This window comes from Drosophila gunungcola, chromosome 3R (assembly GCF_025200985.1).
Source record: "Drosophila gunungcola strain Sukarami chromosome 3R, Dgunungcola_SK_2, whole genome shotgun sequence".
NCBI classification, from domain to species: domain Eukaryota; kingdom Metazoa; phylum Arthropoda; class Insecta; order Diptera; family Drosophilidae; genus Drosophila; species Drosophila gunungcola.
Window position 1 is genome coordinate 16050660 of NC_069139.1, and position 13852 is coordinate 16064511.

The 13852-nt window shown below is 39.9% G+C and overlaps 1 protein-coding gene across 3 annotated transcripts in view; it reads right to left on the reverse strand.

Moving 5' to 3' along the window:
• Positions 1-9521: 9521 nt before the first annotated feature.
• Positions 9522-13852, reverse strand: part of LOC128255866 (zinc finger protein 853) — a 42590-nt gene continuing 38259 nt past the window's right edge. For 2 of the 3 annotated variants that reach the window (XM_052985672.1, XM_052985690.1), the window contains one exon: positions 9522-12458. In XM_052985672.1, coding sequence (XP_052841632.1) covers positions 10399-12458 — 2060 coding nt within the window. In that variant the 3' untranslated portion in view covers positions 9522-10398. The remainder of the gene's footprint in view (positions 12459-13852) is intronic. The other variant, XM_052985681.1, reaches the window with a different exon arrangement.

Genomic DNA, 13852 nt, shown 5'->3' on the forward strand with positions numbered 1-13852 from the left:
GGTACTTACCCACGGCACAACTCAATTGAACCGTTAAATATACACATATTCAGAGAAATCATTATCGAAGACAATGGAATCATAAATTCTTGCGTCTACTTGTTGCATTTATTTCGTTATATTTTTCCTCTTTATTCCCAGTGGCCAGTGAAGCGTTTAATTTGAAATTTGTCCCAAACGAAAGGCAGTTAATCAAAGTCTGTAAACTTGATGTGTGTGGGTGGTCTACGTAGCCTTTGGTTTTTGTCCCTTTAAGATGTCCATCAATTTGCATCATTTTGTGGTTCACAATTTGACATTTATATGAAGATCGCCCCCATATTTGAACTAGGAAAAGGCTTTTTGTTTATGCTGGTAGCTTTTGTTAACCCAAAAACATTTAGATATGCAGTAAAGAAATCGCCTTGATTTCATTTCGTTGTTGTTTTGTCGTCAACTCGTTAAAGTTGTCAATAAGTGCACCATTTTCGGCTTCTTATCGGCAAAGACACAAGATATGCACACAAGCCCCGAGAAATTTAAACCTCAGCCAAAGTAAGCTCAGCTCTCAACAATTTAAATGCTAATTTACCAATGCGGGAACTTCGTTTTGTTTGGGTATGTTGTGATAATTACCTAAAGTTATTTTTATTTATATTTCTTTAGATAATGCTCTTTTATGCGAAGGGAGGGAAGCGAGTTTTGTTATCTATGAGCTTTTACATTAAATACCGTTGGGGGAATTTGTAAAGAAATGCTAATTTCCCGTCGCGTGTGTGGTCTAGCCAGCAAACTAATTGGTTTTAACGTATCAAAAAACAAAGACCCATGCCCGAAAATAAATTTCATCCTAAATGGTAGATAAGTGTAAGTAGCTCTAAGGCAGTCAAACGAGGAGGTGAAATTTGGACTGCGGTCGGCGACTGAGTAGCTCTGAGCTGCTCTGGGCCAGTCCTAAGCAAGTTATTAGAATTCTTGTCACCTGGCCCAGGAACAAATTTACATGGCAACCAATAATTGAACACCAATTTTCCATTTTCGCCACAAATTGCCAAGGACGTGAGGCATATTGAAGGGGCGGCGAAGAGGTGCAGGTGGAAATCTAAATTGATTTTTACACTTGAGGATTGTTGAGTGTGTGTGCAGTTTGAAAAACTCATTGGTTATTCCATTATAATGGAAAAAATAAAAATTAAGAATTAGGAAAAGGAAGAAATATTTATTAATAATGTTTTATTTTTTGGTTTTAAAATATTTTGTAATATTATCATACATACTAGATAATGTAATTAATGTAAAAAGAGTTCTAAAGATAAAATTTAAAAGGTTCTGCATTCAAGCTTGTTAGCCTTAAATATTGTATTTTAAGCCACGACTCACTTAAATACATTATTTAAGGCTAGCTGTTTCCTATTCCTTACGAAATAGGGTTTAAAGTAAAAGTTTCTTCAGGTGCATGGGTATGCAGAATCAACGTTTGCCTAAGGACACACACCGAGAGTGGCTCGAGTTAAAGTCAAGCAAGATTAGCAGTGACCAACACATGTTGCTGCTGTTGCCGCTGTGGCAAGTAATGTTGCTGCTCCTTTTGTTGCTGCTGCTGCTCATCAAGGAACGACGCACGCAAGATGTAGCTACAAGTTGTACATGGTAGCCGCTAAACCAAAGGGACGGGGACAAGGATTCTGCTCCAAGCGGCCACCATCCACATTCCCAGTGCTATGCTCAACGGCATGTTGCAATTTTAATTGAACCAGCCATTAATTTATTTTTTAACACAAAGGGATTCGGTTGGCCTTGAACGATGATTTTTGGTTTAGGGAGCTTGGATGCCTTTGCACTTTCTAGCTGATCACTTCTATAAACAACAAAATGTTAGCATACAAAATATTTGATATCAGATTTATGGAATCCTGAGCGTTATTCCACAACAAGAAGTACGATAAGTTCCTAAAATAGGTTATGACTACACAGAAATAAACTTTTATTTTAAACTGTCCTTTTTTTAGAGACAAGCACATACAGTTAATTGATATTTAGTTAATTTATTTTAATTTTAAGAAAATGTAGTCTATTAAAACTCTTAAACACTTCAATGCTATTCTTTTTATATTTTAGACAAATGAAATCGTTTAAATCCTTTATTTCTCGCCTAGCTTTAAAACAAAGGGTGCGATCACTAAATTACTATAACTTCTGCCCGATCTGCGTTTTTTTCCTTTCTTACTTGAATGCAAATCCAAATCGAGCGGCAATAATTTCATGATTGATGGCCGCGTAGTTCAGTTAACGGCGGCCGTTGATCGGCGATCGCGGATCGGAGATCGTAGTCGTTCGATCCAGGCGATCTGAGCGATCAACCGTTGGCAGGCTTTCGCATAAATAATAATAGACTTCTGGACCAGTTGTGCTAACATGGCTTGTGGTTAGCGTAATAATTCATAGGCCTTTGCAATGGGGGCCATCATTAGGCAGTCGAAACGGCTACTGAATTTGCGATCGGCCGGATCGACCGAAAATATAAATCGCCAGGTAAAGACTCATCATCGATATTTGAGAGAATGAGGAAGCACCTGAAGATGAGTTGTATTGCCAATGTTCGGGTTTATCTGTAAATTTGGGGCGTGTCATTAGATCGGATGGGGAGTTTGGTCTATGCAATCACGATAATCAACATTAATTGTGAATCAATAAATGCACGCCTTGCTTTGGCCACTCGAAGGGGCGGTGGGGGCGTGGCCCGGGCTTAGGTAATTGGCTCAAACGTGAGCAGAACGCGTTGCCAAGTTTGTTTAAAAAACCATTAATTAGTGAACATAATTGCCTTAGCCAGATTTAAGATTAATTGGAATATGAAGATATGGCCAAACGATTTCCATGTGACAATCATTGGAAAAGTCTGAGGCGGTTGTCTTCGTTGGTCATAAATTTAAAAGCACATGCTTATATATTATAGTGATAACAGCGTGACCTAAATTGGCACTTGAATTTTAAAGAAATTTAAACATAGAAATTAACCATAAATATTTGTTTATGTTTAACAAAATCATAACATGTCAATTTACCATTGAAAACATTTTTAATTGTACCCATATAACACTCTTTATTTTAATAACTTTTAACATTACTAAAGAAATATTAAGATAAGTATAACCAAAACAGACGAGTAATGCTTAAAACACTTAGAAAACTGAATTTAAGTGTCCTATTTGGCCAATATCGTTGGCTTAACCCACTAGGCCATCTCTAGCTCTGGGAAATCACCAGCCAGGTATTGTTAATTACCGGGGAGCGAGGCGATAGCGAGATGGAGTAAAAAGTCGGGGGACCCATGACGATGTGCTGCGGTTCGCAGGCGACTGAAACGATAGACAAATTTAATTGATGTCTGCAACGCGACTTGCGATATGTCAGCTATCTATTTAATGCTTCGATTTTAATTCTGTGCCACTTCCTGTCACTTTGCAATAATTACCCAAAGGAGCAGCCAACTTCGTAGTGCCAAAGCAACAGAGAGAGAGAGAGAGAGCTAGGAACTCCACTAATATATATGTACAGCAATGTTGGGCATTTCTTTTATGGGAAATTATTGCTATTTTTAATGCAAATGCGCTAATTACAAACACTGATAAGGCAGCCGGGACCCAAAGGCCCGACCACTGCATTAATTAGGAATTCCAACGATCGCTGGCCAGGAGCACAGTGCTGTCAGTTTAGCCTTTTGCCAGCCTTTTCATTTCCGACTTTTGAAGACATTTCAAAAGGCAGCCAAATGCTAAATAAGTTATTTTGGGAATTTAAAAAATGTTTTTTCTATTAAATATGAAGTGCGGAATTAAAAATCTGTGATTTTGAAGATCGATTTTACTTCTTTATGAATCATTTGGTGAAGATCAAATTATTGAACCATTTTGTGCTTAAAATTAAGAAATTTCCTTTATTACTGATCAATAAATAGTTGTAGTATTATTAATTTTTTGTTTGGGAAATTGCCATCTCTGCAAGAGTGTCCGCAAGTCCTCAAGTCCGCTAGTCCAGTATCGAGTGTCCAGCGGCGCCTTTGGCCAAATGCAAAACGCCCGCGGCACAATGCTCTGTGACAAAGTGGCACGCTTCCGCAAAGTGTCTCCAAAGTGGTTCGAGCTCAGACCATTCGAGTTCTGCGGCAAGTTGCCTCAAAAATGTGCACTAGAGAGTAGAAGCAAAAGGAAAAAAACCGAAAAGAAATTAAATTGATCTAGTTTCTTTATGGCCAAGAAAGCTTCTGTGCATCGTGGAGCTCTCGGAGTCCAGGGTCTTCGCTGGAGCCGCGGAAGAGACAACGACCGATGACAACGACGACGATGAAATATGTGGTCTTAGATACGCGAACCGGGGAATACTTTGGGGCAAGGTAGCCGTGTGGCTACCTGGGCCGATGGCCCCAGTTCCCGGTGCCCTTAGCTAGATGCTGCTAATGCATCGGCAGCACCCATGATGAATTAGTTTTGATTAGGCCAGATGCAGATGCAGTTGGCCCGGTGTGTGGTGTGTGTGCCGAGGCTAGTCGACTCCTGGGTCTGCCAACTTTCGCTGATCTGAGCATAATATATCAGGGCTTTTCAATTAGTCAAATGTCGCAGACAGTGCGATATGGCTGGGCTTATTAATAGCACTACGCTACTGACCACTGAGGGTCCCTAACCCCAAGTTGGCATATCTCTTAACGGCACGCCCTGTGATCAAGAGTCTGGGAATGCGGGCTTACAGAAGTTATTATAACCTATAAGCATTAGCTATGTGTGGCCTTTGTGTTGCAACTTGAAAGGATACTGCAGCGAATACCAATGAAGAATAAAATAATGAGTACATAATAAATAAAATATTAATGTTATTAGGTGCATATTATTATTATAGCATTTTCGAAAAAAACTGGATCCAGAATAAAATAATGAGTACATAATAAATAAAATGTTAATATTATGAGGTGCATATTATTATTATAGCATTTTCGAAAAAAAACTGGATCCAGCTTAATGGTTTTCACAAATTAAATTTAAGGATTAGTCAACATAAAATGTTATTTTGCTGTATAGCTAAACATTTTTACTTCACAAAACTATGAAATTTTTATTTTTCAACAATTTATTTTATGACTTTCTATATTTAGGGTTGTTGTGTTGTTAAAAATATACTCATAGTATTTATTATTAAAATCAAAAAAGGAGTTTTATGTATTTAATTAATATCACCCTACTAAGACACTACTAAAGTTTCGAATTACGAGAAGAGACTTGCCGTCTGCAATTGCTATTCAACTTTTGTTTTGAGCCGATCAGTGTGTCAGGAGCTCGTGTTGATGTGCTGTGTTGCATGCGGCATGCAAAGTTGAACTCGGCTTAACTGCTGGCAATTCTATTTATTTACAAAATAAATCACTAACGGCAACTCATTAGCAGTTAAGCAAAGATATTAAGCCGAGGCAGTATGAAGATTGCCTGCATGACATTCCTCCGGTCCTTTTTGTGGTTTTGAAAAAAAGTCCGGTTTCAGATAGTTTGCGGCCGGTTGTTGTCGCTGTTGTTGCTGTTGTTGCTATTGAGTGACTGTTCAGCGACACCTCGCTGGCAGATAGCTGGTCCACTTCCACATTCACATCCACATCCACATCTACATCTACATTCACATCCACATCCACATCCAGCTCCACCTTCGCATCCAAATCGCATGACTCTCACAATATTTGTCGTCTTCGTCAGCACAGGTATCTGGGTGCCGAGCGAGCTGGCGATAAGCCATATTGGTGCCCATATATTGAAGCTACCGAATGGCTAAGATGAAATGTGGCAGCTTATCAAATCGAAATCAATTTGGTGCATATCGGGCATGCCATCTAAACACCTAAACATGTCAAATAGGCGCACTTAAGACGACAACTACACATGTGCCAATGCCTGCCCAGTCTGCCGACAGTTCATCACCTGCTGGCCAAGGATATTCGCATCGGCAAGTGGATCCCAAGAATGGGGATTACTACTGCCGCCTGACCGGCTATTCGTATTCAGAATAATTTTGTTTGCGCCTGTCATAAGCCGAACTGGGCCCGGGTAACAACTGGCCATTGGTAGCCACAGCTCGCGGCTCAAATTGTACCGCAAGCCCACAAATCACAAGACGAACCTCCAGCCCCAGTCCCCCATCTCGTCCAGCTCCTCCGATCTCCTCCTGCTGCTCTCGTTCGATGATGATTGCTGCGCAGACAAGAATTTCTAGTTTCGGTCAAGGCAGAACCACTACAGAACCTTAACTGTGGCAGTCGAGAGGCCGAAGACGTGGTAGCCGCAGCCGTGAAAGCATTTTGCATTTCTATGCCCTCATCGAAAGGGGATGTCGAATATACTGATAGCTTGGTGTAGACTACTTTCAGATTTCCGTAAAGAAAAACGTTTTTTCTAGAACTTATAAATGGGGAAAAATTCAATACATGTGTTTAAACCAACAGTTGGTTTGTCTAAAAGAAAAAGCTTCCGATAAGTATAAGAATGTGCCTGCAAATTTGAACTATAACAATTAACCTAAAGGTAATAATTTATTACAAAATCTCTTAAATATTCCATGAATTTTTATTGTGAAAACAGGAAAGGACAGCTCCACTTTTCATTTTGTTTATTTTATTCCCTTTAAAACTATAATTTCGTTCAGAAGCTGATCTCCAATGAATTAATGAACAGAACTTGTTGTCATTTGATACACATGTTTGGGGTACCATATATAAAAAGCCAACTAAACTATAAAATGTGGATGAACAAGTTCGAAATGCTTAAACTTAGTTTATGTTATCTTTAAATATAACGTTTAAATATCTTGAATATCATGTTGTCTTTTAAGATTGTTTGAAAAAGGTGTGAAGCGGTTTGTGATAGAATTCCTCCTTAAATGACCAAACAAATTCAAATATTTAAAGCAATTGAATGAAATAAAGTAATAAATAAGTGCAACTCATTAAAGCAATTGTAGCACATAAATGATATTTTTATGGTAATTGTCTAGGCGAGAGCATCTTCTATTCTTCTGCAGCTTCCTTCGTTTAGCTTTCCTTTTTGCATTTTTACGATAGAATTGCGCTCATAACTTTTGCCGCGTACCCGACATTGGCTGCTCGTCTTTGGCAACCAGAAAAACTGAAGAATTTTAGGCCCGACATGCGCCTGTCGCTGCTGGCAGCCCAGCCGGCCTTCTCCAGCGATTTTGTGGCAACAGGTGAGCGGTGGTCCAGAGAATCTTTACCAGCAAAGAACCGAGAAACCGACAAACCGAGAATCCGAGGAATCGAGGAATCGAGCGTTTCTAGTCAGCCGACTTCCCGGGCGCGCTATTGCTGATGGCTGCAATCGCTTGGGAGTTTGGAACATTTCATTAGTTTTGAGTGCTGGCATATATCGTCCGTGTCGTCGTCTGCTGCTCCGCTTTGGCTATTATTTTCAATTTTATTGCGCTTTTTATTGGGGCTGCATTTCGCTATATATGGCCACGATATGGCTTATTGAAACGAATGCCTAACTAATTTATATGACCAGAACGGAACCCAATCGCCGAGTGTGGCGAGCTGAAGAAAAGACGGGCTTTATGTTAAATTTTAAATTTCGTTTCTTTAATTTGTTCAAAAAGTGGTTTCGCCAAATTTGCATATTTTCTTGTGTTTATCTGTATAATATGTAATTTGAATATTGTTAATTTACTTTGACATAAAATATCAACTTATTTTTAGGGATATATTTCAAGTGTTAATTTATAAGAAAGAAATGATATATGAGAAGGTTGAGCTTCCCTTTTGGATGATAGAACCAATTCGACAGACTTAGCGATCTAAACACAAAGACAGTCTTGGAAATTAGAGTTTACGAATTGAGAGCCTTTTATTATATTCTATAAGATCGTAATTAATCACGAAATGTACACACCAAAAACACTGAGAAGCACATATATGCCTTTGTATTTAACGCACAGACAAATTATATTTAAAATGCAGTGCGAAATCTGCAAAAAACGATTTGCAAGCTTCACCATTTGAGCATTAAATACTTTTTTTGGGATTCAGCTTAGCTACGAATAATTGTTGTCTAGCTAAGTATGCATCAATAAAATACATTTATCCAAGTGAATTTATGTATGGAAGAAAAACTGTCCATAAGCAACTTGAGTTATAAACACATCTACATATGTACACAATTAAATACATCTATGGTTATATTTTGCTTAAGCTTTGCCCATTTGGATAAATGACTGAATAATATTTATTTATAATTATTAACACTGAACCATGCATCAAATGAACAATATAAATCACAACGTTTAAAATTTCAAAATCGGTTCATTAAATATATATTTTTTGTTTTTTTCCACTGCCTGTGTTTTATAAGCTTCATTATTTTCTTGATGGCACATAAGTTTCACACATTTATTTGTATTTGGATACTTTGTGACTTATTCCAAACATTACACTAGTTAAGAAATGACAAACTTTCAATACAAATATATATATTAATATTATTCTCCTTTGGGAAGTGTTTTGTTTTTTTGTTGTTTTTGGCACTGCCCCTTTACTATCTTCTACATTCAAGTTTTTACCTTATTCCGTGCTAATGCTAATTTGTGTCTGATTTTAGCGGCTATGCAAAATATATGTTCACCATAATTTTTGCTAAAAAATAAATCCGAATTTAAAACCAATCCGAATCTCAAACCATTCGTTACTTTCGTATTTCATCTGTCGTTGCTCTCTACATTAATCTATGTATACATCAACAAATATATTTGTCAAGTGGCACAAGAGTTCCATTTAAGTTTCAGTTTTTCGTGTTTTGTCTACACTTTCTACTTCGTTTCGAGTTCGTTAGGCCGTAGTTTTTGAGGCGCCAGACTCATTCAGAATAAGCTGAACATCCAATTTCGTTATCTTATTTTATATATACTTATTTTAAAGGTAAACTGTGTGACTCATAGCCATACGAAAATATATATAGCTATATATAGAAAATAGTTGTGGAAAAGGTTTGAAGGACTGTAAGCTTTTCTTGTTCTGAAGAATATTAGAAATTCCTATTGTCTAACACTAACGTAACTCTGTATGTTTTATTCGATCCTTATTACCATTTTTTGCCAGCCGAAACCATTTTTTGAGCATGCACCTTTCGTTTATTCTACTTTTTAAGAGGAATAGGGAAGAAAATAAGGTAAATAAATAATAAAGAAATAATATGCTTGTTTTTAAAAAATTGTTATATATTTTCAAAAGTAAAATAAACTAATTATATAAAAATTAATTAAACCTATAATAAAACTTTACAAGCTAAGAAGAAATTGATTTCTACAGTAGATTGAACATAAAATTAATTTAAATATGTATAATGTAATAAAATTTAATTTTCATTTGCCATTTTGATTTCGAATCAATTAAGGAAGTACACTGGGGCGTTTTTCAAATTTAAGTTTCCGTTTTTGTTGAACAAGTTTCTCTTTTCTATAATTAGCACGCGAAAATTCCATTATTCGTTTTAAAAGTATTTTTGTTTTGTCTTTAAACATATGCAATTTATAGTGCTTAGAGGAAAAAATGATATGCTAAGATTTGTGTGCTCAATTGTGTATTCTGTATGTTAAAACCTAATCTATAATCTTTTAAGACAATATTTAATAATTATAATATATATATATATATATATAATTATTTTAAAATGCAATAAATTAGTGTGTGTGTGTGTTTGTGTTAACATTTTTAAAAAATGAACATTAGCTAGGCAAAGGCGAAAGGATATTATAATTTTTAAAATTATTTCTGGTTATTTGCAGTTATATAAAGAAATTAAAGTTAATAATTATTACACATGAGATCACAGTATTAGAGACATAAGTTAAATATTTTCCCATTTCAATTACATCGAATATAATTAGTAATCATCAATTTGCTTTAGTTAGGCTTTGTATGGTTAGTAACTCTGATTTTCTTGCTTGATTTTCTATCTTGCTCATTCGTGGATGTGTGTGATATTATCTAGGCTAACTGTAGCATATTGTATGTTCTCTACGATTTAATGTCTTGCATAGATTTTGCTGATAGCACAACCCCGTTTCTACGACTACAATTCAGTATACGTTAATGAATATTCAGCATCAGCGATTGATCCTGGACCTGGCTCTCCTGGATCTCTTGGATCTCCTGGCTCAACCTTTTATCTCCGGCACACTGTCCTTGTAGAAGAAGGGCTGGCTGGAATCTTGGCCGACCCACACATAGTTATACTGCCTGGGACTGGTGAGGGGCGACAGGGTTCCATAGTCCGAGGTCAGCTCGAAGGGAAAGGCGCTCTCGTCGAGATCCAGAGCTAAGGCCAGACTAAGCTTCTTGGCCTTGTCGCCGCTGGATGCCGAGTTCTCTAGTCTCTACATGCTCGCACTCGAGGTTACTATGGCCAAATCGGCGGAGTGGAGCAGATGATGTTGCTGGTATTGCTGATGTTGCTGCAGGCTCAGGTGATGTTGCTCCTGTTGCTGCTGCAGTTGCTGTTGCTGTTGCTGCTGCTGCTGCTGCTGTTGTTGCTGCTGTTGCTGTTGCTGCTGCTCGCCACGCACCTTCTCCTTCTTGATGCGCTGCTTCAAGTGCACCTTGGCATGTCGCTTCTTCTCATCGGAGCGGGCAAACTTCCTGCCGCAAATGTCGCAGCTGAAAGGCTTCTCACCCGTGTGCGTGCGAATGTGGGTGGTGAGGTGATCGCTGCGGCTGAAGCTGCGCATGCAGATGCGGCACTGGAACGGCTTCTGGCCCGTATGGATGCGTATGTGGCGGGTGAGCTCGTCCGAGCGGGAGAATCTGCGATCGCAGTTTTCCACGGGACAGGCGTAGGGTCGCTCGTGCACGGGCGTCTTGCTGGGTCGGTTGGGATATTTGCGTGGCTTTACGGGCACCAGTTTCAGGGGCACTGTGCTCTGCTGATAGACCTGCGACAGGATCTCATGACCCTTGCTGGTCGAAGGGCTGTACTCCGCCAATTGCACTGCAGCTGCTGCTGCAGCGGCGGCTGCTGCGGCCGCAGAACTGCCTCCGGATCCGGCCGAATAACCCGTGCCATTCGAACTGGGCTGCATATCGGGATAGCTCTCCTGCTTGGGTATTAAAACGCCCAGTGCTGCATTGCTGGAACTTGCGGATGAAGTGGGTCCCGGCAGCACCAAAGTCTGTTGTTGCTGCTGCTGCACCTGCTGTTGCACTTGCTGTTGCTGCTGGGCATAGTCCGCCGGGGAGTCCAACCACTGGTATTTGGGCTGCGATCGCACATATTGCTGCTGCTGCAACTGTTGCTCGTGGCTGCTGTGGAGTTCGGCCAGGCCCGGAAAACCGGATGAGGCTCCGGCGTAAGTTGGTGGCGGTTGTTTTAGCAATATCGGTGTGCAATCCATGGTCAGACCCAGCAATTCCGCATGCTGGGCCGCCGCCGCTGCTGCAGCTCTTCCATCGTCATAGGGCGAAGGAGCAGCTCCTGTAGCTTGCTGTTGCTGCTGTTGCTGTTGCTGCTGCTGCTGTTGCTGTTGCATGGTGGCATAGTGAGCGGGCAGACTGAACAGGGGTGGCTGGAACATGGTCTTGTCCGGACTGGGCAGACCCCAACTGTTGCCCAAACTATTCGAGGGTGGCGACATTGGCCCGGCCAAAACGCCCAGTTGTGGGGAGGAAAGTTGCTGATGCTGCTGTTGCTGCTGCTGCTGCTGTTGGGCAGCTGCGGCGGCGGCTGCTGCATTCATCGCGTTGCCTGTGGTGGTGAAAACGCCACGATATGAGATTTTGCTAGGCTGTTGTTGTTGTTGGAGGGCATGTTGTTGATAGTGTTGTTGGTGTTGCTGCTGGTGTTGCAATTGCTGTTGTTGGTGTAGCGGCTGTTGTTGTTGGTGTTGCTGCTGTTGTTGTTGATGTTGCTGTTGTTGTTGCTGGAGTTGTAGTTGACTGTGGTGGTGGTGGTGATGATGATGATGATGGTGGTGATTTGGCAATTGTTGTTGTTGGTGTAATATTTGGTGTTGTTGGTATTGATGTTGCGGGGAGCTCATGTGTTGTTGTTGTTGTTGTTGCTGCTGGTGACTGTGGTGGCAATTGCTGTTGTTGCTGGTGTTGTGATGCAGCTGTTGTTGTTGTTGTTGTGGCTGCTGTTGTTGGTGTGATTGTGTGTGGTTGCCTGGTGAGCCAACGCCCTCAGTGTTGTTGTTGTTGCTTTCGCTTGTTGTCTGTTTGCTTGTTGTTGTTGTTGTTGATGATGATGATGATGTGGTGGTGTTGTTGTTGTTGTGTTGTGGGTACATATTACAGCTATTATTACTTGATTCTTCCTTGACAATTGTCAATGCTGGCGGCGTACTGCGCTCTTCTTTTAACGGACTGCAATGCGACAACACGGGACTGGCCACAGATACCACTTGGGGTTCCAAAGAGAGATCCTCGGATTCGATAGATCCTGAAATGGAGAGAAAAAATATATTTTTGTTAGTTTTAGTAATTCCTATGCCTTTTCTTCATTATTTTAGTGCTTAGATTTTTGTTTAATTTAAACGATGATGATGAATCAGTGTTGATTGCTCGATAACAGTATTATTTTCTGTTTAATTTATAACTCATATCACAAAAAAATGCAATAAATAATAATAATAATGATATTCCTACAAGTAGTACTATAGAATCAATTTAAACTCGTTGTATAGTATGATAAGGTAACTAAATAAAACAGGGAAGTAAGCCTTGGCCTTAAAACTCCAGATTGCTGGTATTGCTAAAGTTGCTGCTGTTGCTGTTGCAACGATATCAATCACAGTTCGCTTGAACGGCATTGGCACTGGGTTGCTGCAGCTGGGCGCGCTTTGATTTCGCGGAAATCGAACGACACGGAAGGTCGCATCATCGCTCATCGTGCCAGAAGTCCAGAAGTGCAGAAGACAGTTTCAGTTGGGGGCCAGGCAAAAGTGTCGGCGAGAAGACTAATTACGCGGCTACCAGGCCGAGGGAATCTTCTCCAGCTCTCTCGCCATTCCTCTTGTTTTTCTTCGTTTTTTTTTTTTGTTTTCACTGCTCACGATTGTCGTCATTAATGCCGCTCGGACTTGAGCTTTAGCCTGGATTTTGATTGAGTTGCATTGCGCCTAATGTGCTGCGACATCAATCTGGTTTTATTCGAAGCAGGGGGAGAGGGGGTCACTCGTTTGGATTCACAGAAATTTTCGCGATAGCGACTCTATTGTTCTAGTCCGCCGCGTTTACATATATCTGCAAGCCCCATTAATGCTGTCATGGCAAATTATGTCCCAAAAAAAAAAAGAGAGGAGAAAGACGACAACAAATTATGTTTTATTTGTGACATCCCCAAAGGAGACGCATTTTAGTCTGGCCAATATGGAGCCTTTGCCCATCCTCTTTTTGGCCGGCCATCTCGTCCAAGACATCGACTGTGAGTGAGACATGGCCGGCAGTTTCACCAACTTGCCAAGTTTGGCGATTAAAAGCCGCTCCATCATTGTCATGCAAATTGTTTTAATGGATTTTTATTTGAAAATTGCCCATGTCTATGATTTTTGCTGTTCTTTATTTTGCGTTTGGCCAAAGTCTTGGCTGCTGCGTGGGTTGTGGCCAGAATTTATGGGTGACATTTTTTTGGCTTCTGGCTAACTTTATAGCTAAAACATATTTTAGTCACACACTTGAATATTTCCAATCTCTCTCATTCATTTTTATGCATTTTCAATGGATCTTTGCGCTCTCTCACTGCGAAACAGAAACGTTTTCATTCTTTCGGCTAAAGAGAGCAATTAAACTCAATTGTTTTTGATAGGAGCAGCAAATCTAGTATACTTTATTTGC